The sequence below is a fragment of the Hyla sarda genome, chromosome 10 (assembly GCF_029499605.1).
Source record: "Hyla sarda isolate aHylSar1 chromosome 10, aHylSar1.hap1, whole genome shotgun sequence".
Classification (NCBI taxonomy): domain Eukaryota; kingdom Metazoa; phylum Chordata; class Amphibia; order Anura; family Hylidae; genus Hyla; species Hyla sarda.
In genome coordinates, this window is record NC_079198.1 from 26,898,265 (window position 1) to 26,924,176 (window position 25,912).

The 25,912-nt window shown below is 40.9% G+C and overlaps 1 protein-coding gene across 1 annotated transcript in view; it reads left to right on the forward strand.

Annotated features, from left to right (window-relative positions):
• LOC130293190 (transient receptor potential cation channel subfamily M member 4-like) overlaps positions 1-25,912 on the forward strand; it is a 93,825-nt gene that overhangs the window by 8,712 nt on the left and 59,201 nt on the right. Inside the window, exons 3-12 of the mRNA XM_056541691.1 lie at positions 3,271-3,448; positions 7,170-7,350; positions 8,516-8,682; positions 8,802-8,979; positions 9,511-9,575; positions 10,924-11,106; positions 11,251-11,350; positions 19,628-19,746; positions 22,155-22,549; positions 23,248-23,359. Of these exons, the coding sequence (XP_056397666.1) occupies positions 3,271-3,448; positions 7,170-7,350; positions 8,516-8,682; positions 8,802-8,979; positions 9,511-9,575; positions 10,924-11,106; positions 11,251-11,350; positions 19,628-19,746; positions 22,155-22,549; positions 23,248-23,359 (1,678 nt within the window). The remainder of the gene's footprint in view (positions 1-3,270; positions 3,449-7,169; positions 7,351-8,515; positions 8,683-8,801; positions 8,980-9,510; positions 9,576-10,923; positions 11,107-11,250; positions 11,351-19,627; positions 19,747-22,154; positions 22,550-23,247; positions 23,360-25,912) is intronic.

Sequence of the window (25,912 nt, forward strand, 5' to 3'; positions counted from 1 at the left end):
GACAGGTTTTGATAAATCTCCCCCAAACTCCCAATATTTTGCACTCAATATGAACACTGACATCAATATTTACAATACACAAAGGACACAAGACAGGGCAGGGTACAGTAGGATACAGACAGACTAACAAAGCAAGACTAACACACTCACACTGCGTCAAAAGCACCAAATCGCTTACACCAGAGAGAATAGTCAGTGAGAGGAGTCAAAGGGTCAAAATGCCAGATAATACAGATACAGTAGAAAGCTAGCTAGGAGTGCAAACTGAGCTCTTTCGCAGGCACAGACTGGGAGTAGACTGTCAGCTTATATGGAGCCAGAGCAGGTGCTCCAATCAAGGTCAGCTGACCAGTCCAGACAGCTGGGCGTAACCCAGCAACAAAAAACAACAACCTATAGGTTCTGACAGGGTTAAACAATTCTCATTAACAGAATCAATTACACATACTGATAGGTCATGGGAGACCTCTGCATGTGCCATAGTAATATGTCGAGAGACACTATGGAGCATGAATTTTACATTAATGTTGTGCCGATGTTTATTCATTCGGGTACGTAGGGTCTGTACCATTCCCCCCCACTTACTGCAACCCACACTGGCACGTTAATAAATATACTACATAAGTGGAAGAAGTTGTTAAATGTTTTCAAAGTGAATGATTCGCCGGTGGATGAAAACATTTAACAACTGGATTTTTTAAAATCACACATTATATCCAGAAGGTTTGAATGAAACTATCGAGAGAACTACTGTATAATAATTTTTGTATATTTTATCAGTTTCCTTTTTCATTGTATTTATATATATATATGTTTGATTTTTTTGATGGGCGTATCTGGGAAGTTGTTATTTCCAGTGGATGACGTACACCGAAACACCTTTTATATACCTGTTCTTTGTTGCCTTTTGCATGCCTGACGAAAAGGCCATCCTGGCCTAGAAACACGTTTTGTGTACATAATAAATAGTTAATACTCTAATGCTGCTTCTGCTTGAATCCACTGATCTACTGGCAGCGCGGACATCAACTTCCAGATCCTGTCGTGTGTCCTTTGTGTATCGTTTGCACGCCAGTCCAGCGTGGGAATCCTGCGGCAGCCAGATCTCCTGCATTTGTGAAAACCACTTCTACTCTACTGTGTTCTTTTCTTTTTTTTTATCAATATTTACAAGGCTGCACTACTGATATAAACGATCACAGTGGCCTAAATGCGCACTGACTCAACATGTCCACCCTATTGGGTATTAAAGTGCACTTGTCAATAGTACAAATGACCAATTGAAATAAGATTGTTGCTGTTTGAATCAAACAAACAGCTATCAGTGCTGGTCAGTAGGTGTCCTGCCTAGGACAGAAGCACCTGCAGTGTGCGCTCACCTTATTTAATATACTGCTGCTTCCTACATGTTTCGCCACTATGCGCGGCTTTCTAAAGGAAGACAATAAGCAGACTGAGTACAATGCTGAAGCCTGGGGCTTTTATGCTTTCTGTTAATGACATCACCACTCAACCTGTAACCTATCAGAACAACACGATGCATAACAACATTGTCACACCTTTAGTAACCTATAATTACTCTAAGTGTGACAATGTTGTTATGCGTCATGTTGTTACGATTAGTGATGAGCAGCAGGGACCATATTCAAATTGACGATGTTTTGCGAATATATGGACGAATATTTGTCCTATGTTCGCGAGATTCGCATACTCGCTCTGTTCGTTTCCCTTTTTTTTCATGCGAAAAATGAATGAAATTCGCATAGTGCGCATGTGCGGTTATATCTTTCACCTAAAAGGAGGGAGGGATCAGTGTCCTCTGGAAGCGCCAATATTCGCAAATATTTGCATATTTGCATATACAAAATATTTGTGCTCTACACTGACTCAACCAGTAAATAATATCGGAGCCTTCTTTGGACCACAAGCTGGAAGCAGGGAGGGATAATCACTTTTTTTTTACACAGTACACATCATTGTTGTGATGCGTACTGCGAAGAAAAAAACAAATATTTGTCATTAAGAATATATATCGCTATATTCTAAATATTCGCAACATCACGAAGTGCCGATATTCACGGTACAAATTAGTATTTCGAATCTTCGCGCTCAACACTAGTGATTAGCCTCAATAAGGTCAGCGCGCACTGCAGGTGTGTCTTTCCTAGGCAGGACACCTACTGACCAGCACTGATAGCTGTTTGTGTGGTTCAAACAGCAACATCTTATTTCAATTGGTCATTTGTACTATTGACAAGTGCACTTTAATACCCAATAGGGTGGACATGTTGAGTCAGTGCGTATTTAGGCCACTGTGATCCTTTATACCAGTAGTGCAGTCTTGTAAATATTGGTGTCAGTAGTGTCAGTGTTCATATTGAGTACAATATATTGGGACACTGTCCTAGATTTATCCAACTGTGTGAGAAAAAATAGAATGAATTTCCTGCAGTAACCAATCACAGCTCAGCTTTCAATTTACCAGAGCTTATTAGCTGAGCTGTGATTGGCTGATGTGGAAAAATCACTCCAGTTTTTCCCTCACAAAGTATTTTTAATCCTACTACTATTTCTCCTTTTATTAGTCACTATTAAAAGTTAAGTTTTAGGAGGTGAGGCGTTAATGAGGGCTATAGTGTCCTTTGGGCACATATAGTGTTGTTCTGGTTGGGTAAATAATTTTGTTGTAACCAGGGCAACCTGTATCCCCATCACATTCGTGCAGTCCCTCACCTTTGAGAGCTGTGTGGTAATTTCGGGGAATACATTTGGAATCCAGATGCCCACCCTAATCACATAGTTATGACCTCTCTGTTACTGAGGAAAGTACTACAAGAACCAGTGGACCTGCACTTCACCACCATGCTTTCCCTGGGCACCACAGTGGCATCTAGGCCCCGGTTCCTGAGAGGGCACTAGGGATTCTCTGTCCCATAGCCCCATAACTAGTCCCCTGGGCGGTGAGCTATACTCCTCTGGTCCCCCTGCTCCTGCAACATCGCTCTGCTCTGTCTACTTGGGGAGCAGAGCAATGATGGGGGCCATGCCCGGGCTGTCAATAACGCTGAGGGGATGTGATTACAGCTGGAGCAGGGGAACTAGGGGAGTATAGTTCCCCGCCCAGGAAAGTACTTACAAGGTCGGCGGAGGACGCTTTTAACTATATATCCCCAACATCCCTGTGGACAGAACCGTCACCAGATGGTGAGGAAGATGGTTTTTACCATATATAACGTGTTAAATGTCACCTCAATATATTCTGTAATACAGGCAGGGTCAGTATTGTCAGTGCGGACATTCCAAACAAAATCATGCGTCTGTGGCTATGGAAGACAATTTTGGGGCCGCCATAGTGAGCACATGGAACTCAACACAGCACACAACCGAAGAGCCAACAGATGCCTTTGGGGATATTGCATTTGTTGGAGCTGGAAAGAAGCATAGCAAGGTGAGATATTGTTAACAATGTATTTTACTCAACAATAGATTTATATTACCATGTCTTTTCATTGTGCTGTGTCTGGTTGTGTAGATAAGCTACAGACGTGAACGCGGATGAGCTGCAATACCAGCTATGGCAACCCAAAATTTAGATGCAACAGCAGGGAAGGATGCCTGTGAGGTGGCTGGGACTTATAGTCCTCCACTAGTCACAGACTGTGTCTCGCTGATCACAACAGACCAAGGGCTCCCACGAGGACTTCCCATAATTCATGTGCTGACACAGTGATGGGACTGCACTGTAGATGATGCTAGTAGTTTCCCTGTGGCATGACTTGAATATGTGACTGGCCTAATGGTGTTTTGGGGTGCAGGTAAAAGCTCAGGTAACAGTGAGATAACTCAAACTGTTCTTTAACAAAACAACAGATTCTTCCACAAATCAGCAGGACAAAACAGTAAGTGATGGCTGAAGTAGGGTGACCTGTAGGGGGCTGTAGCTTGGCAGCCAAACAGTTCTAGGCCTGGCCAGAAGCCCACAGGGGGTCCTAGGGCAACGCTATGGGCATATCTCCCATATGTCCCTTTTTTATAGAGGGACAGTCTCCTAATTTGACCCAAGTCTGTCCCAATTTCCACCATTAATGTCCCTGTTTTTGACATGGGGAATAATTTTGTATTAATAAACTTTCCACATTGCTCCAAACATATATGTTTGGCTTCTAACTGTACATTAGACCCCAACATGCATATTTTTCCATCATCCTATGCAAGTTAGAAATTGTTATATTTAAATGACTTGTGTGATGATATTTAAAAATTGTTGCAGATTTTGCATCGGGGCCCAAAATCTACAAGCTGCGCCTCTGTATGCGGTCCATGTGCAGCTTCTCCACAAGGGCTGTATGTCTCTTCTCCCTGCTCAGTCTCTCTATCTCTCTCTGCCTCTCTGGTCTCATGTGTGACCATGCGGAGATGATGACCAGAACAATTGGGGAGATTTATCAAAATCTGTGCAGTGGAAAAGATGACCAGTTGCCCATAGCAACCAGATTGCTTCTTTATCCTCTTAAGGACGCAGGGCGTACCTGTATGCCCTGCCCCGCTCCCTTTCTCTAACGCAGGGCCATAGCTAGTCGGGCCTAGCCTCTAACAACGGCCAGGACCCGTGGCTAATAGCGGATGTCATCGATCGCGGCGACGTGTGCTATTAACTCTTTAGAAGCGACGCTCAAAGTCGATCGCCACGTCTAAAGTTACAAAAAAAAAGAAAGAACAAAGAAAGCTGCAAAAAAAGTGCACACCCAATCAATAATACATATCAATACAAAAAAGTCTTTATTCGATACAAAAACACATGATGAATAGGAATGAGACAGCAAAGATATTTAAAAACAATTAAAATTGCTCAGCAAAGAGCAAAGCCACAACATGGGGAGGGGCCATGAACACAACACCCCTGAGGAAGTCACTATGGAGTGACGTAACGCGTGGGGTCCTGGTTGTCCTGTCCTGCATCTGCACCCAGCTTCTCCTCCGTCTGTGGTTTGCCAATCTGATTATTCACTTTGTTATTGTGTATTCACTTGAGTAGCCTTTATTTATTATCAGGTTGGGTATTAGTATTTCTATAGTGTGCAAACTTGGAGCAGCAGCTTTACATTTGATATTTGTGCAGGACAGGTTGGGTAGGGGGTTCATGGCCCCTCCCCATGTTGTGGCTTTGCTCTTTGCTGAGCAATTTTAATTGTTTTTAAATGTCTTTGCTGTCTCATTCCTATTCATCATGTGTTTTTGTTTCTAATAAAGACTTTTTTGTATTGATATGTATTATTGATTGGGTGTGCACTTTTTTTTGCAGCTTTCTTTGTTCTTTCTTTGTTTTGCATTGTGATTTTGCTGCCAGTAGCACCCCTCATTATTATTACCCAGGTATGTTAGGTTGAGCCTCCCCTGCTCTTTTTCTCATGGTTAAAGTTACAAAAAAGCACTCCGGCCAGCTCAGTCGGGCTGATCGGGACTAGCGCAGTGAAACCGCGGTGTCCCGATCAGCTAGGACTCACGAGGAGGGTCCCTTACCTGCCTCCTCAGCGTATGATTGCTGAATGAGATCCAGGCAGGAGCAGTCAAGCGGCAATAACACTGATCAATGCTATGCTATGGCATAGCATTGATCAGTGTAATAATGCATGTTATAGTCCCCTATAAAGTTAATGAAGATGATTTAACCCCTCCCCTAATAAAAGTTTGAATCACCCCCCTTTTCCATTAAAAAAAAAAACTGTGAAAATAAAACTAAACATACAGTATGTGGTATCACCGAGTGCTTAAATGTCCAAACTATAAAAGTATATTGTTAATTGAACCGCACGGTCAATGGCATATGCGCCATAAAAAATATACCATAAAAAAATTAATAAAGTAAGTAACACAAAATCAAACCTATATAAGTAGGGTATCATTTTAATCGTATGGACCTACAGAATAAAGATAAGGTGTTATTTTTACTGAAAACTGTTCTGCGTAGAAACGGAAGCCCACAAGAGTCAAAATGGTGTTTTTTCTTAAATTTTGTCGCACAATTATTTTTGTTTTTGTTTCGCCGTAGATTTTTGGGTAAAATTACTGATGCCATGAAAAGGTAGAATTGGTCGCACAAAAAAATAAGCCATCATATGGACTTTAAGGTGCAAAAATTGAAAGGTTTATGATTTTTAAAAGGTAAGAAGGAAAAAACGGAAAAACGCTCAGTCCTTAAGGGGTTAAATTATAAAAACTAAAAAAATAAAAGAAGAACCCTGATTGGTTGCTATGGGCAACTGGGCAATTTTTGCTCTGCACAGGTTTAAAAAAATTTCCCCTCAATGATTTTAGTAGGAGCAGGCATTTTATCTGACTAACTCTCACAGGGAGAGGGATTAATGTGCTTTTTTTCTCCTTCAAAGTCTACAGTAGAGGTCATTTATATTTGTAAAAGTGGTTTAAGTTTTAAAGGGGTACTCCCCTGGAAAACTTTTTTTTGTAAATCACCTGGTACCAGAAAGTTAAACAGATTTCTATATGACTTCTATTTAAAAATCTTAATCCTTCCAGTACGTATCAGCTGCTGTATGCTCCACAGGAAGTTCTTTTCTTTTTTGAATTTCCTTTCTGTCTGACCACAGTGCTCTCTGTTGACACTTCTGTCCATTTTAGGAACTGTCCCGAGCAGGATAGGTTTGCTATAAGGATTTGCTCCTACTCTGGACAGTTCCTAAAATGGACAGAGGTGTCAGCAGAGAGCACTGTGGTCAGACAGAAAGGAAATTAAAAAAAGAAAAGAACTTCCTCTGTAGTATACAGCAGCTGATAAGTATTGGAAGGATTAATATTTTTAAAAAGAACTAATTTACAAATCTGTTTAACTTTGTGGCACCAGTTGACAGCTACAGTAGGACGTTATATCGGGAATTCCTATGCCACATTGAGCCATAACAAAATAAAACTCAACATATTAGCCCACTTGTTAATGTTTTTCAAATAGCAAGATTTTTTGAGCTGTATATAGAAAATATACAATATCTATATAAAAACAGATGTTAAAACTTAGACATTAAGAAAATAAATACTTATGGCTGACATCGCTCAATCCATATATAGTTCTATAAATTGAATCTGTTACATGGAACTCAGCATTTCATACAATAAATGGTCAACTAATGTTCATTTGCTCTATTTTATTTTTACAGTTTATTCGCCTATCAAATGATACCGACCCCTGTATGGTATATAATCTTATTACTCAACATTGGAAGATCCCACCACCAAACTTGGTGGTGTCTGTCGTGGGAGGAGATGGAGACTTTAAAATGAAAACATGGCTGAAGGATATCCTAAGAAAGGGATTGGTCAAGGCAGCGCAAAGCACAGGTCAGAGGTCAATAGGTTTTAAATTGGGAAAAATATTTATATGTACTGTTAGTCAATTAACTATGTGAGGTTGCCCAGGAGCATCCCTAGAGGAAAGAGCGGGGTCAGTGCTTATTCTCTTGTTCAGAACCTCTTACTATGGAAAACATTCATACATTACACTGACAGTCCATTGAGTATGATCGCAATTGCCGGGTAACGGCTTATCATCATCTTTTTTTTAGGGACTCATTAAAGGAGAATTTCAAAAAAGTGGAGTATACCTTTATAGAAGCATTCTCTTCTATTCCTCTCTTTATCCTCTCTTATCCTGTACTTTTAACTCCTAACTGTGCATTCCTTTTGTTTCCAAATATCTGACACCTCCATCTTCATTCGTATTGCATTTTAGCCACACAACACAGGTATAATACTTTGGCAAACTATATAAAAGGTTTGTAGATAGAAACTGTGGTATGTTACTGGTAAGTCCATTGGCTTTAATGGGCCAAACATGGTCTAATAGGGGGAGAATCGTCAAAATCTGTGTAGAGAAAAAGTTGACCAGTTGACCATAGCCCAATCAGATCACGTATTTCATTTCAAAATGAAAGAAGCGATCTGATTGGTTGCTATGGGCAACTGGCCAACTTTTCCTCTGCACAGATTTTGATAAATCTCCCCCACAGTGATTATATTGAGTCGATTTTATGACCATATACTTTGTCTTTGCAGACTGAAAAGCAAAGCTGACCACGCTTTTGAACCACCACACAAAGTAAACGTTCAATATAATTGGTCGCACTTAGTCACTATTAGACTACATTAAACCTATGTATGTCAATATGCTCTCCCAGAATTGTCATCCATAAACCTTTTCGACATGTTGTCGATGCCTTTGAATTGTGGCCAAACATGGTGCAAATGGCCTCTAACTTGCCATTTTTTCTCTTATTTGTAACTATGTGGTTCTTCGTTATTCTTATGCTATTTTTTTGTTGCTATTTCCCCCACAAGGAGCATAATTTTACTATTAACCACTTTTGTCTCCTTTTTTTGACCTTGCTCAGGGCACAGTGGTATATTTGTTTGCACATGATATGTTCTTGCTTTGTTTTATGGCATTAGTTTTATGGCTGTTTTCCTATTATGTTATACAACCCAAAAAGTCACATTATCATGGCAGGTGCCTGGATTATGACTAGGGGAATGCAAGTCAGCATTGGAAAATATGTTGGTGAAGCTGTCAGAGACCATTCTACTGCAAGCTCCGATTCTAATACCAAAGTGGTGGCAATGGGCATTGCACCCTGGGGAATTGTAAATAACCACCAAAGCCTGGTGAACCCTAAGGTAGGATCTTCATGGTTAAGGGATAATCTCCACTAGAAGGTACAGAAACTGCTGAGGCAATAATGTCACATCCATCTGATGAGATCAGTCATTGACACATAATTGATTTTTTATTACAGGGATCTTTTCCTGCCAAATACTATATGGAAAATGTGAATGGACCGACATATTCTTTGGACAACAACTATTCAGTCTTCCTTTTAACCGATGATGGTACAAAGGAACAAATGGGAGGAGAAACCAGCTTTAGATTCAGGCTTGAGGAGCATATATCCCGACAGAAAACTGGAGTGGGAGGTGAGAAGACTTTATTGATGACTTTAGTGGAAGGAAAATTATTTTAACCTGACCTTTGCATTGCTATCTTAAAGTCCATTTCCTTTTAAAAGAACAAACAAAATTCCCACTTACATTTACGTGCTTAATTTGTCATTCCTTGTTCTTCTCAACAATAGTAATTGCTAATTTGGACTCCATTACAAGTCATACAGTGCTTTCACATTCAGTATAACTACTTGACAGAAACTAACAGGATACAGATTTTCATATTTGGGGGCATAAGCTCTTAAAGTTTTATTTTCATGATCAAATGTTATCCCTTATCCACAGGTTAGGGGACAACTAACAAATTGGTGGAGACAAATGTCCTGTGCATGAATGGAGCGGCAACGCACATGCGCGTTGGGCTTCCAAACACTTTTTTATATAACAAAGAGGAAAACTAAAATAAATATCACCTTTTAGTTAATAAAACTCTTACATTCCAGCTTTAATCCAAATTTGCATGTATTTTAATCATTTTAAATTGTGTTTTGTTATATTATTTAGGCAAAGGATGCATTGAAATTCCTGTTGTGTGCATGGTTATTGCTGGCGAGTCCACAATGTTGGAGGTAAAAATCTATTAAATTAATGAATCCCTAAAGATACAGCCAAATTTGGAGTAAAAAATAACTTTTGACACGTCACGTAGATATGTCAAAAGAATTGAATTGTCAGGGTCTCAGCACTGGCACAACTCCATTCATAGACCTCAGATGTCTAAAGAAAGCCCATATTGGTCAATTGGTAGTTGCAGTCTCACCCTCGGTAGGGAATGTAGCATTTGGCCCTAAATGCCTCCCTGAGGGACAACACAAACTGTAAACTAGAGGGGCTGCAATATAGATGTTAGTATTAAATCCCCTGGGGCATTCCCAGGTCAACAATGCCCTAGCTGTTGGTGAAAGGGATACCTTTTAAGGGGTACTCTGGCCCTAATACATCTTATCCCCTATCCAAAGGATAGGGGATAAGATGTATGATCGCGGGGGTCCCACCGCTGGGGACTCCCGCAATCTGTTATTACGCACCCACCTTTGTGAGCTCTCCGCAGCGCTGGAGGCTCCGAGTGTGAAGCGTGATGACCACGGGGCCGGAGTATTGTGACGTCACGACTTTGCCCCATGTGATGTCACGGCCTGCCATCACGCCCCCTCAATGCAAGTCTATGGGAGGGGGCGTGGACCACCACGATCGGGACCCCCAGCGGCAGGAATAAGGGATAAGATGTATTAGGGCTGGAGTACCCCTTTAATGTTTGTGCAGTTGGAAACTAAGACACCAGGGAAGTCTTTTTCACAACAGGTAACGTATACACATAAGGGAGATTCATCAAAACCTGTCCAGAGGAAAAGTTGCTGAGTTGCCCATAGCAACCAATCAGATCGCTTCTTTCATTTTTCAGAGGCCTTTTCAAAAAATGAAAGAAGCAATCTGATTGGTTACTATGGGCAACTCAACAACTCCCCCATAAACTTCATCCACCGAGTGGAGGCGCTCAGCTTAAACAGTTTCAACAAGTGGTACCTGTGAAGGTAGATGGTAACTGGTAACAAATTAACCCCACGCATAGAGGTTAGTTCCTTGGTTGAATGGATCCCTAAGAGGACTTGAGACAGTATCGCTGGCTGATTCCCAGAAGAGAAAGGGTGGACTGTCCCGAGTGGTGGTCCCCAATGGCATAGACAGCTAAGGGGCTCATAAAATCATTATTCCCTTAGACTCAGGAGGGACAAAAGAAAAATTAATGTTCCCCTAGCTACAATAAAGCTGGTACACAGGATATCTTGTGCAAGTCAATGTAGTAGCCAAGCTTGGTTCCATGCAATTCTTGAAGCCTGGCGTGGACTGTTACTCTTGTCTTGAAAACTGAACCTCATGTTAAAAGTCATTAAATTTGTTTTTATTTTTATTTCCAAGAGAGTTTACAAAGCCACAATGAGCCCCATCCCATGTCTTCTGGTGGCCGGTTCTGGTGGAGTTGCCGACTGTCTGGCTGAAATCTTAGAAGAGTCACTTACCATGGAATCTATCCTTAGTCTGATAGATGAGAAGTTAAAGCAACACTTCCCGGAGGAAAACTTGACAAAAATGATAGAAAAGGTTGGTAACTTTAATTTTATTTAACTTCCTGATTGTATTTCTCATGTAGGAATAATGCCTGTAGTTGAGACTTCAAGCCGGCATAAAAAAGCAGGACGTATGTTCAGACAATGGAATGGTGAATTCATTTTTCCTTTTTATCAGATTGAGAAAATTGTGGAAAACCGAGATCTGGTCACAGTATACTCCAATGCAGACGGCAGAGAGGATTTTGAGACTGTGATCTTGAAAGCTCTAGTAAAAGGTAACTGTGATTTTACTGTAATATTTGACAAATATAGACTCCTCAACAGTGATATTACAACACCAAGAAGGACAAGCCACGAGAAAATCCGGCAGGTGTCCCTAAGATCTGCATATGATCATATTTCCAAGCACCAAGATCCAATCTGTGGCATGTGTGAGGGACTTTAACCCCTTAACGACCACGTACGTAAATGTACGTCCTGGTTTGGTGGGACTTCCCGCACCAGGACGTACATTTACTTCCTGTGTATGACCGCGAGCATCTGAAGGGTGCTCGCGTCATACACGGCAGGTTCCGGCTGCTAGCAGCAGCCGGGGACCCGCCTGTAATGGCTGACATCCGCGATTGCGCGGATGTCCGCCATTAACCCTTCAGATGCCGTGATCAATACAGATGACGGTATCTGCAGCATTGCGGTACTTTGATTGGATGATCGGATCGCCCGCAGCGCTGCCGCGCGCGGGGATCCAATCATCCAGCATGACAGCCGGAGGTCCCCTTACCTGGCTCCGGCCGTCTCCCGGGGTCTTCTGCTCTGGTCGATCGAGCAGACCAGAGCAGAAGATCACCGATAATACTGAGCAGTGCTGTGTCCTATGCATAGCACTGCACAGTATTAGCAATCAAAGGATTGCTATAGATAGTCCCCTATGAGGACATAAAAAGTGTAAGAAAAAAGTTGAAAAATGTAAAAATAAAAAAAAGTGAAAATTGTCAGTTTTTCCCATTTTACCCCCAAAAAGCGTAATTTTTTTAAATAAACATATTTGGTATCGCCGCGTGCATCAAAATATAATGTTAATGATCCCGTACGGTGAATGACGTAAACGTAAAAAATAAAAAAAAGTCCAAAAATAATGCTTTTTTGTCACATTTTATTAAAAAAAATTAATAAAAAATTATCTAAAAGTTTTACATATGCAAATGTGGTATCTAAAAAAAGTACAGATGATGGCGCAAAAAATGAGCCCTCATACCACCCTATATACGGAAAAATGAAAAAGTTATAGGTTGGCAAAATATGGCGATTTTAGATTACTGATTTTGTACAAAAAGTTTTAGATTTTCTTTAAGCGGTACAAAAATATTAAAGTATCTAGCCACGGGTATCATTTTAATAGTATTGACCCACAGAATAAAGAACACATGTCATTTTTACCATAAAGTGTACAGTGTGAAAACAAAACCCTCCAAAATGTGCAAAATTTTGGTTTCCATAAAAATTTCCTCCCTAAAAAATTTTTTGGGGGGTTTGCCGTACATTTTATAAAATGTGGTTTCATTACAAAGTACAATTGGTCACGCAAAAAACAAGCCCTTATATGGGTCTGTAGATGGAAATATAAAAGAGTTATGGATTTTAGAAGGCGAGGAGGAAAAACAAAAACACAAAAATAAAATTGGCCTGGTCCTTAAGGTGAAAATGGGCTTGGTCATTAAGGGGTTAATAGTATAAAAGCAAGATTGAAAGCAATTTTTTTCAGCCACATGAAACCTTGAACTGGAATGACAGCAAGAGGTACACAGAGGCACAGGTGGATTAGAATAATGGCGCTTAGTAATCCATTCAGTAGTGTCTACACAAAATAATAAGAATGCATTTCTACGTTTCTACTACACTAGATTATGAGCCAGAAGACCAGCGACAAGTGTTCTATTGACCTCATGACACCATTCTAAAAAGCTATCATGGTGCAGAAAAAGACAGCAATGGAGGCTGCTTTTGTCTCAGATGCAATGATAGCCAGTGAGTTGTCTGAAGACCATGTGGGCAACATCATGAAGAGGTCTTCTCACGTGAACATCCCACTGGTCCCACTCCTGGGATTATAAAGTGTCAAAAGAGCCATTTTTCAACACAAAGCCAGACTATACATTGCTTGTGTTACTGTCAGCAGCCTGCATGGCCTAGATGTGCTATCATGGCCTACAGTGACTCTGGTCTTGTCTCCCATTGGGTCAGGGCCATCTTTAATTTTGATTGGACCCCGAGCAAGCAAATTTTTTGCCCCATACCCCCCCTGCTTGCGCTGTCTTTTTCTTCTGCTAGTCCCACTACAAAATAACGGCGCCCGACAGACCCAATTATAGTATATGGGATCCATTGAGACTCGTTATTGCCCGTTGTGCCCCACTCCAAAAATGTCAGTTAAAGGCTGAAAAAAAGAGCCTAACAACCATTTGAGGGCAGGGCAAACCATTCATTTTTCGCAAGTGTGAACCCCACCTATCTAGAGTGCCCAAATGGTAATGCCATTTCTTTGTGGAACTTACAGGCAATATTTAATTCCTTCCGATTTCCATCGGACCGCTGTGATGATTCCTTCCAGACGTATATCGTTTCTGCAGAATTGGTAGGGAAACATTTTAGGTGCAGCAATTACCCAGCACCACATAAAATAGTACAGCTATAAGAAGATATGTCATTCAGACACAAGGAAAAGCTCTTCACACCTAGCTTTTTCATGCTCCTGAATGGCATATCTGTTTATAATAGCTGAGCTGATATAAGCAGATACGCCATTGAGGAGCACGAAAAAGGTAGAAATTGTGAGAAATTTCACCAAGCTTTTCTGTGTTCCTGAATTGCATATCTGCTTATAGGCACATCTGTCTTATAGCAGATCTCTTATGAGCAGATATGCCATTCAGGAGCATGGAAAAGCCACGTGAAAAGTTATCACCAATCTTTTTCATGCTCCTATATGCCGTTGCTGCTTATAGCCTTAAACCCTTTCATTTTTGGGGTTTCGTTTTTTTCTCTTCACCTTCTAATAGACATAACTCTTATTTTTCCTTGTTTGTTGCATCACCAATTGTACTTTGCAATGACATCACTTCTTTTATCATGAAACCTACAGTGAAATGCACAAAAAATAATAGTGGGACAAAATTGAAAAAAAAATGCAATTTTGAGGGGCTTTCTACACAGTGCACTTTTTGCAACCAGTGACACTTTGGGAGAAATTTATCAAAACCTGTGTAGAGGAAGAGCAGTGCAGTTGCCTATGGCAACCAATCAGGTCGTTTCTTTCATTTTTCAAAGGCCTTTTAAAAAAAATAAAGATGCAATCTGATTTGTTGCTATGGGTAACTGCACCACTCTTCCTTTACACAGGTTTATTCTGTAGGTCCATACGATTACAACAATACCCAAATTGGGCCATCGACCATGATGACTACTCAACATTATATCTTAATATTTTGAACATTTAACACGTTTTTTTTTCTCTTTTATATATTTTTTTAAAAACATGAGAAGGGGGCTCATTCAAACTTTCATTAGGGAAAGTTTATTTTTCTTTGTTTTTATTTATTTAAAAAAAAATTGCTGGAAAGGGTTAAGCACATTTGTCTATAACATCTAAGCAAACGTGTCTATAATAACTGAGCTATTATAAGCAGATATGCCATTCAGGAGCATGAAAAAGCTAGGTAAGAAATTATCACCTAGCTTTTCCGTGCTCCTGAATGCTATTGTCGCTTATAGCCTAGAAGGATAACTTACTATAAATTATAGGCAAATCCGTCTATAACAACTTAACTAATATAAGCAGAAATGGCACTAAGGAGCACAGAAAAGCTGTGTGACAATTCCTCACCTAGATTTTTCATGCTACTGAATGGCATGTCTTAGCTCAGCTATTATAGATAGATTTACCTATAACTTTTAGTCAAATCTGTCTTTAATAGCTGAACTATTATAAGCAGATATGCCATTCAGTAGCATGAAAACGCAAGGTGAGAAATCATCACCTAGCTTTTCTGTGTATCTGAATGGCATATCTGCTTATCATAGCTCAGCTATTATAGACACATGGGATGTAAAAAAAAATCTCTAAAATAAAACCATAGAAACGTGTGGATCAGGTCTAAATTAAAACGTTTTGAAAGTAGATTCTGAAGACCAATTAGCAGTCTTCAAAATATCTGCTAAGGAAACTCCTGCCTGTCTAACTTTCGTAGACATTGCATCTCTAGTTGAATGAGCTCCAAAAATGGAGTTATCAATACCAACCAAAGACATGGTTTGTCTTACCCATCCAGCCAAAGTTGGAGAAGAAACAGGTAGATGAAGTTTGCAAAACGAAATAAGTAATTAAAAATGCCGAACAACTCTGTTTTTCACTCATAAGATCTTATACAGAGACCAGCACGCAAGTTTTCTTGATAAGGAAAAGCTGGATAAAAGATTGTTCAATGATTAGTCTTGGTACGTTTACATATAGAAAACGTAACTCCCTGTGGAGAAAACTATCTCTAAGAAATATCTAGAGCCCAAACATCTGAGACTCTCTTGAATGAAATGAGACATAATAATATTGCAAGTTTAAAAGATAATAACTTCAATGGAAGAAGATCATTGTCCCCCATGAAACTATTAAATCCAGAACAATTGTGACATCCCAAGTAGATTGGAATTTAGGTAAATTAGGTTTCCTAAACTTAATACTTTTCATTAATTTGCAAACCAATGGATGGTTTCCCAAAGGTAATGAATGTAACGGTGCATGGTAAAATGAAATGGCAGAACGATATACAATAATGGTTCAGTAGGCTTTACTTGAATCAAAAGAGTCAGAAAGAAATAAAGAGTCAGAAATTAGTCCAAAACCCTTTGTATGCACCAATTAGACCAAATTTTCCAGGCTGATCCGATCCCATGCATCCAAGAGGATGTCCTAAGCTTATTGTGATCAGGTTCTGTTGCCCTGAAATGAACCAAGCTACTGGAGACAGTAGGCCAGATGCAAGGATGAGTATTCCCGACGGGTCTAGGAGAATGGAATGATGAGTCGGAAGGATGCGTGATAAGTCTATGGCTATCCCAATAATTTGGGAAAACCAAGTCTGAGTTGGCCATAATGTGGTTATCAAAACTATTGTTGATTTCTATGCTCTGGTCAAGAGAAGTGATCTTGAAATCAAAGCAAACGGTGGAAAAGCGTAAAGTGTTTCTGAGGGCCAGATCTGAAGTAATGCATCTGTTCCCTGAGACGCCAATTGAAAAAGTGACTAATACAAACGAAAAAAACACAGGAGGTGCGCCCCTAGTGAGGACCGTTTAACAATGATAAGAGTTAACATAAAGATGGGTTCTTACCCCTTGGTGTTGCGCTCAGAGCACAACACCTACAGTAGCATCTGTGTATGGAAGATCAAGGGAAACCGCTGCCACGAGGAACAAGCCCGGTGTGACGCTCAGTCCGGTAAGAAGCAATAGAGATAATCCGTAAATGGGTTCCTCTCAAGAAGGCGCTGGTACCCGGGGATAAAGATAAAGTTCTTTATTTGCAACGCGTTTCGATCCCGAACCGGGATCTTCGTCAGGCATATAATACAATAAAATACGGTCATTACTGTTTAATGTTTCCAAAAGAAGAGATTCTGATCCAGCTTGTCCGTCCCATATAAAAAACATTGATGACCTGTTTTTTATATGGGACGGACAAGCTGGATCAGAATCTCTTCTTTTGGAAACATTAAACAGTAATGACCGTATTTTATTGTATTATATGCCTGACGAAGATCCCGGTTCGGGATCGAAACGCGTTGCAAATAAAGAACTTTATCTTTATCCCCGTGTACCAGCGCCTTCTTGAGAGGAACCCATTTACGGATTATCTCAATTGAAAAAGTGAGGAAGTTGACGATTCAGGCGGGATGCAAATAAATCCAGTTGAATGGGATCCCATAGAAAATTGAGTTGATGGGAAACAAGAGGATCTAGTTTCCAGTCGCTGTTGTTGATAAAAAAGATGAAAGTTCCAATCTGCTATGGAGTTGGATATACCTGAAAGATATTCTGCTTTCAAAATAATGTCCTTGTCCAGACAAAAATGCCAAAAATCTTTTGCGATGTTGGCTAACAATTTTGATCTGGTGCCTCCTAACCGATTGATATATTGTACTGGCATGGAATTGAAAATGGCTTTCCTGTTCCAAGAATGGATATGGTGAAGCCACCAAAGAAGCTTCCTTGGTGTCCGAGGTAAGGGATATTTTGTCCAAATAACCCAGTCCCTCTCTCGAATGCTGAGCTTTGAGACGTTGAAGTGCTCTGTAATGGAGAGGTGCAGGAAAATTGCTTAAATGGAAGAAAAAAGTAGTCCTAGAAGAAGAGATATCAACTGTTTGTTCAATACAGATCGTATTTCTCTTCAATTTCCTGGAAGGAAGACTCATTATGGTTGATTGAGTGTTGATTAGGAACCCTAAAAATTCTATTTCCTTTTAGGGAATTAACACAGACTTCTCCATATTGATCAGGAACCCTAGATTTTAAATGTGCATGAAGATGTATTAGGTATAATGAATCGTCATAATTAGTACATCGTCCAGATAAATGATAAGACAAACTCCTCAAGCCCTTAAAGGGGTTCTCCTGCCCCTAGACATCTTATCCCCTATCTCTCCTGCAGCCCCTAGTCATCTGCAGCACAGAGTCGAAGTTTGCTCCGTGCCTGATGACTCACAATACAGGAGCCAGCTTTCATCACGGCCCACCCCCTCGTGATGTCACGCCCCGCCCCCTTAATGCAAGTCTATGGGAGGGGACATAGCCACCATCACATCCTGAGGGGGCAGGGCTGTGAAGCAGCAAAGAAAAAGGAAGTGTATTTACAGGGCCAGGTCTGCCTATAGGCAAAATAGGCAGCCTCCAAGAGCGCCCTCTTGATGGAGGGCGCCGCTCTGCCTGCCACAAGAAAATTAGACAACCAGCATCCAAACCACTTGCTCATCTAGTAGCATGAGGAGAAGGTTTGTTACAGTATGTCACCCCAGTAGTAAGGAGATTACATGAGGAGGAGGTTTGTTACAGTGTGTCACCCCAGTAGTAAGGAGATTACATGAAGTCGAGGTTTGTTACAGTGTGTCACCCCAGTAGTAAGGTGATTACACGAGGAGGAGATTTGTTACTGTAGTGAGCTTGTGGGGATGTAGGGTAGGTAGGGTGTAGCTGTGCAGTGATGAAAGGGTGTCTGATTAACCCTTAACTGTTGTGATGCCAGGGTGCGGGTTCTTCCTCAGTATATATATATATTCTACCGCCACCCATCCCAGGAACGATAGGGAGGAATAAAGAATTGTCCACAACCAGAGGTTTAGTAAACTGGAAATAACTTTACTGCAACTTCTCATGCAGGGTAATAATAGAACTCACGGTTTTGTATTCGGCTGAAGTTAGCAGGCTTCAGGCCTAGATTTGTCTTGCAGGCATACACAGAACTCCTCTCTCTCTGATAGTCCGGAACCCAAGAGAGCGATCATAGGATACAGCACCCTTATATGGCAAGGGGGCAGGCTCAAAGCCTATTGGTTCCACCAACTGTCAGTCCCTTCACAAAGCATTGTGGTACATCATGTGACCCACTCACGTGACCTGGAAGGTCCTTAAGCTTAACCTAACAGTAGGCTTAGTAGTCATGTGACCTAAGGTACTGGAAGTACTATACATATACATTAATCTATAAATTATATACATCAAACAACATAAAATTAAAGAAGGAAGAGGTGACAAGGGGTTATCCCACTAGGTGGATCCTACCGTTATGCAGGAACTCAGACTTTGGGGACTTAGCACACAAGGTACGGTACAAGGTATGGTACCGGGACACCACATTACAGTGTGTCACCCCAGTAGTAAGATAATTACATGAGGAAGAGATTTGTTACAGTGTGTCACCCCAGAAGTAAGCTAATTACTTGAGGAGGAGGTTTGTTACAGTGTGTCACCCCAGTAGTAAGGAGATTACATAAGGAGGAGGTTTGTTACAGTGTGTCACCCCAGTAGTAAGGAGATTACATAAGGAGGAGGTTTGTTACAGTGTGTCACCCCAGTAGTAAGCTAATTACATGAGGAGATTTGTTACAGTGTGTCACCGCAGTAGTGAGCTAATTACATGAGGAGGGTCTTGTTACATTGCGTGACCCCAGTAGTAAGGTGGGGCATGTCAAAGGGCGTAGCCAATGGGCGGATTCAAGTGGGCAGCAATATTAACTATTGCCTAGAGTGACAAAAATCCTGGACTGTACCATGATTGGTTACCTGCTGCACCTAATAAAAAAAAAATTTTCATGTTAACTTATCCCTTTGCTGCTTGGAGCAGTGATGAAAGATTTAAAGCAGAATGTGAGCGTCCGTCTTGTAATAAAATCAGGATTTATCTTGCAAGGCAATATTTCCTCTATTTTGCCAAAGTCTTTCTATTTACCCTATATAATGTATATCTATACTAAATACAAATTGTTTTATTTCCTGGTATATTACAGCATGCAAGATGCGTTGCAGGGAAGCCACAGAATACTTGGATGAGCTGAAGTTAGCAGTAGCCTGGAACAGGGAGGACATTGCCAAGACCGAATTGTTTAATGGAGAAATACACTGGATGGTATGATGCAATACAAATTCACTCAACCTGTGCATTGCCACTCAGCTAACTCCTGGCCACAGTAGTGTCCCTCTTTAGCTAGTATAGACTATAAAAGGACTTCAGAAACTAACAGGATACCCAGCGCTGTTCAGATTTAAAAATGCATGGATCCGTGGATATATCAGAAGAGTAGCTTTAATGTAACATTCATGCAACGTGTTTCACTGCGCATGGGCAGCTTCATCAGGCAGGCCTGATGAAGCTGCCAATGCGCAATGAAACCTGTTGCATGAATGTTACATTAAAGCTACTGTTCTAATGGGGGGGGGGCTATGGGACCACTAGACTCCATGGAATAGCAGCATTTAATGTTTAAATGCTGTGATCTGTATAGATCACAGTATTTAAACAGTTAAATGGTGAACATCAGTGCGATCTCCGATATCTGTCATTACCGGCAGATGTCAGCTGCTGGTAGCAGCGGACATATTCTGGTCACGACGTGAACCCGAACCGCGGGTCCCTGTCATGTCTGCCCACCAGACCCATGATGTACATGTATGTCATGGGTTGGGAATGGGGTAAACAAGTTTAACTCATGATAACTGAATACTATTTTGCTATCAGGATACATTCTACGGCCATATGGCAACCTATAGACTAGAGCAGTTGCTAATTGGGTACTGTGACACCGCACCCACAGGAACTGCCCTACTCAGCTGCCCTAGTCAGCAAAGGTGTTGGCCAGTGATTGGCTGAACAAATACTTATTTTCTTACAAATTTTTGTTTTTTGTTTACTATAATACATTTTACTAAATTATAGTCAGGCAGACTTCACACTGCACCTGAAGCCTCTTAATGGCTGTATTTTGAGCAACCGTATTGTTGTTAGCCTGAGTGCTGTAAAATATACACATTGGAATAAAAAACACATTGGAATCCTAACAGAGGTACGGCAGTCGGCAGAAGAATTTGAAAACCGTGCCGCATGCCATTCATTTCAATGAGCCGGATGGAGTCAGATAGTGACTCGGGCAGGCTCATTTTTTATTGCCGGCTCCATCCCCTACCTTCTCCTTGTCTTGGCTTTTTGTAGGGAGGGACAGTTTGATCAGGCACCTCTTTCATAGACTCCATCACATAGACTGCTTCTCACTGCCCACCTCAAATAGACTGCTGCTGATGGCCCTCTTCACATAGAATGCTTCCCTTTATATCCCCCCTATGCTTCTCTTTTTTTCCCCCCCCTTGTACCTCAATAGTACCAGACCTGCAGTCATGTCAGTTCTGTCACATGTGCAATTGTTACACCACTTAGTAATAATGCCCCAACTATATCCACGCTAAGTTAAAGGTTCCCAACTGTGCTCCAAACTCTGTAATAATGCCCCACATGTGCTACCCACTACCCACAATGCCCCAATTATAGAAAAACCCTAACAGTCCACTAACTGTTTGTGTGTTATTATTTTAGTTGGTGTGGAACTGGATTATTCCCTTCTCCTCATTGATTTAAAAATGCCCACTTAGCTGGTGAAATCAGCAAAAAAAACAGATCTAATTGTTATGTGTATTTGTTATCCAACTTTATATATCTAGATCAATGTTTTCCAACCTTCTTCACCTCAGAACACACCTCAGACATTTTTTTTTTTTTTTACCACGGGGTAGGCAGGCCATAAGCTTTTTTACCTACCGGATGTGCACGATGACATCATCATGAGCGTCCATAAAAAATCTGCCTCTCCCTGCCTCTAGTGGCAGCAGGAAGCATCAATAGAGGCCAGAAGCCCCTGGAGACCATGCAGCTTGAATGCCCTAGGACACCTGTGGCAGTTATATGCCACAGGGGTCTTAGCGCTTCCAGACGCCATCTTCCTCACCGGAATGCCACAGTAAATCTTGCAGCACACAGGTTGGGAACCACTGATCTAGATATAAGTAACATTCATAGATTTTAACCACAATTAGAGTGCCTTCCAGATTTCACATTCATAAGCAGAAAGTGTTAAGGTCCTTTTAAGCAGGCCAGGGCTACCTTCAAAATGACCGCCTATATTCTGTGATCGGTAGTTGTTTGCTCATCATTCACAAGGTTCAATCAATCATACCATTGCTGAATTGTTCGCACGACCCTTTAAATACAGCATTGTTGGCCACACATTACCTGTTTATACAAGGTGAGATGCAGCCAATTATGATAATTTAAATAGAAGGACATTAGCGACCTGCAAGCACTTGCTCATTTATAAACCGATCGCCAGTCTTTTACACCGGCCAATTATTGGGAACAAGTGCTCCTAGGAACACTCATTTAGCTGAGAATCAGCCCATGTTAAAGGTCCTTTACAAGTACTATATTGCGTTCTCTATGGTGAATATACTGTATTTATTGGACTATTGACTTTTCTCTGTTCTTTATAGGCTTGTGATCTTGTAGACACAATGACAGATGCACTAGTGAATAATAAACCCAGCTTTGTAAAACTCTTTGTGGACAATGGAATGAACATTGTGGATTATCTGACATATGACCAGCTGGAGGAGCTTTATAGCCTTGTACAGGATAATACAGTCCTTCACCAGTTACTCCAGCGTAAACATGATGATCGTAGAGAGTCTGACAAAGGGCAGCAACACCTGGACTACTTGGAGAACACTATAGGCAAACGACCTTACTTCAAGCTCTACGATGTGGCCAAAGTTCTGCGAGATCTCATGGGTGATGTCTGTGCCCCATTCTATACACATGTACTTGGAAATACCAAAGGATCTTTCTACAGGAAGAACTCCGCAGTATGTAGTAATGCCAAATATATGTCACTGATGAAGTAACATGTTATCTTAAATAATTATGTTGCAAGGTTTCTTGGCATAAGGTATTCTCAAGTAGGTGTTCAGATATGATAACATGACCAGTATAATAGACTAATTAGAGCTACAGGAATCTAAAAAAGGGACCTCTTCTTGTAGGTTTTAGAAAGTAGGTAAGTGAGAGCAGATGAAAAGACTGTAGGATGGCGAATTCGAATATGGCCTATGCCGCTCAACACTACTCAGGGGGTGTGATAATGAGACTTAGGCTAAGTTCACATTGCCGTCGTGCCCCGCTATATGGAGTTCGTCAGAAGTTTAGTCGATTTAAGAGGAGAAAAAAATAGTGCATGCACTATTTTTTTCTCTGCTAAACACTGGTAAACTATGGAATCTCGGACTGACCCCGTTCAAGTAAATGGGGTCCGTCAGGACCCAGTAGAGTCCGTTGTGCTTCGACCTGTTTTTAGGGTTGTTCAACGTAAAAAATAAAAAGAGCAGAATAGACACAGAACATGACAGAGCACAACAGCAATGTGAACTTAGTCTTAGTGGGCATAAGTCAGACATGGGTGGGGAGTCACACCCTCCTGACCCTGCCATTCACACTACTAGATGGCTTGTAAAATGTTTTGAGACTTTTTATGTTATTTTTACACAAATTGTTTCTGCTTCCTTGTCTACAGAATAAAAGATATTCAAGACCCATCGATCAAAGCTATGAGACTAAAAAATCAACATCCCCCTGGATGGATCTCTTCATTTGGGCCATTCTACAGAATCGTGATGAAATGGCTACTTACTTTTGGGAAATGGTAAACCCTTTTCTGGAAAGACTTTGAGCACAACCAATGCACTATAATACTGAGAGGGTGGGGCATGACACATGGATTTAAAGAACGGCAAAGTGAGAATCCCTGTGTCATTCACTGATCCCTTAGTCCCGCACTAGGAATAACACAGTGAGTTTGTAGTCTGACCATTTTAGTGATGGTTGTTAGCAGCACCCATGAGTTTTTGATCCGTACCTGAGAAAGACAGAACCTACTAAAGCACAGCTAACTGACTGGCTAGCCCTTGTTGGTGCTGTCTACCTGACAAGGAAAGCAGGTCATGTGCTACGGATTATTTGTGATTTTCAGCTTGATGTGCACTGGTTATCCTCAAAAGAGATGGCTTTGAATTTTCAATTCAACAAGGTGCGCTATCTGGCTTAAAAGGAATCTGTCAATAGAAAAAAAACATGAAAACTGTGAAAGGGTATTTAGGTAGTATGAAAAGTACCAAGAGTACCTTAACTTTATCTGTCTGTGCTTTTTCCCTGTGCTGGCAAGTTTTAAAGAGGCATTCAACCCTGAGGGACGTCAGTCGTTCCAGCCTAGGGGTCATCAGATGGAGCCCAAAAAAAAGCAGCTAAGCCAAAAGTACTGTGCTGGCAAGTGTCAAGGAGATTTTTCGAAGCCTCTAGAGTACTCCAGGCTGGAAAAACTCCCTGCTCCCCCTTAGACAGGGCTCTGTGCTGGACAGAGGTGGTGCCCTGGCCAAAGCACATCTAAGCCCCTTCTTGGAATTGGAACAGGGATTTCAGTCTGTCCTGAAACTTCAACCTACCTTTCTTGGTCCTGACTCTGGTACCTGCAACTTCAGCCTGTGAAAGTCAACCGGGCTATTTGTGTTTCCTGTACAGATATAAACCCTTTAGGTAATGAGAAAGAATATTTTTTACGGATTTTGAATACTAGAAGAGGTCATGCTGGTTGCACAGGCTTTTTAGTCATTTCCTTGAGCTACTTATTTGAATGTCAAAAGATCTTTCATTGACGAATGATCCTTTTGTGAAGGAAAGTACCAAGTACATTCCCAAAAAGATTGTTCCTCCTTCACCCAGCATCACTGAATATGTATGGCCAGTATGAACAATAGCAACAAAAAAAAGAATAAAATATATATAGCTGCATCAGCGAAACTATTGTTCACCAAATGACTGTTTAACATGTGGTTTAAGCATTAACCAGCTTCTGTTTTCTCAAAGAAAGTAGGGTACACCAAGGTATAAACAGTATTCATAAATATTCAAATATTCAATAGGCATTATGGAAATGAGCGGAGACAATCAACTAGCATAAAAAAAATTACAACAAAAAACTTAATGGAATATTGTTTAAATAGCAGTTTGCCTGAAGTTAGGGTTTTCTCTTACCCCAAAGTCATAGTTCCTTACAAGGGATCATGCGCTGTGGGCAATCTCTTTTTGTCAGAAGGGCTTCCAACAACAGGGTGAACATAAGGTCTCCTGATTTGGCAACCCAAAGTGATCAGCTGCAATTGTTGAGGGGACCTGGCAGTAAGTGTCCATTTACCCTACAGCACTATCAAATGAAGCATTAAATAAGGCCCATTGAAGTAAATTAGATCTTTCAGAGATAAAAGCTCTTTGTAGCCTGTGTCTATTCCATCTGATAAATGGTTGTTACAAATGAGGATCCCCTTTTATTACCTAGATGTGCTACTATGGTGTCACGTCGGGCAGTGATAGAGTACAGCCCTGAACTTGTCCACTCTCTCTGTCCCTGCCTACTTGTGTACCCACCCTAGGAAGCGGGTCCACAACCACGGTGCCAGTCCCTTCCTAAATAAGTTATGGACAGTCACTGGTCAAAACAATAAACTACAAAAACTGACAAAGGTCGGGAACAGCAGGAGGGAACGGAGTACAATAACAGAGAGCCAAAGGGTAGTCGAAAGCCAAGCCAAAAAGTAACAGAACCAGAATAAACAATATAAGTACAGAGATAGCTAGTTACAGTCACAAGAACTTTCACAGGCAAGGCAGGACTAAGAAAGACTTCCTTATATATCCCTGTGCAGCTAGCAGGAGGGTTCTAATTGGCTCAAAAAGCTGAACCACACCCAGAAGCACAAAGGCATAGTCTCAGCAACAAAATAACAACAGGGTTAGAAAGCATTAACCCTATGGGTTCTGGCAGAACCAGTCATCACATATGGTATTGTAAATGGGCATTTAACTCCTTTTAGTCTGCCATTTTGGAAATCTATGGCATTCCTTTAGCTAGGAATGCCATAGATTTAGGATTATAGTCAGATTAAAGTTGATAAAAGTGGGCAACTTCAACTAAAACAAAAATTTTGTGGGTGAAATTTAAAAACAAATTTTCATCTAAGGTGATCAATGATACAATGTCATCAATTGAAATTATAGTCACCTGTGTTTGAGTTCGTCATCCAACAGTTAGTCAAAAAATTCAATCAGGAAAGATCTTTTTTCGATGAATAAATCTTCCGTAAAGGAAAGTACCTAGAACATTCCCAGAAATTTGATCTTCCTCCCAGCATCACTGAATATTTAT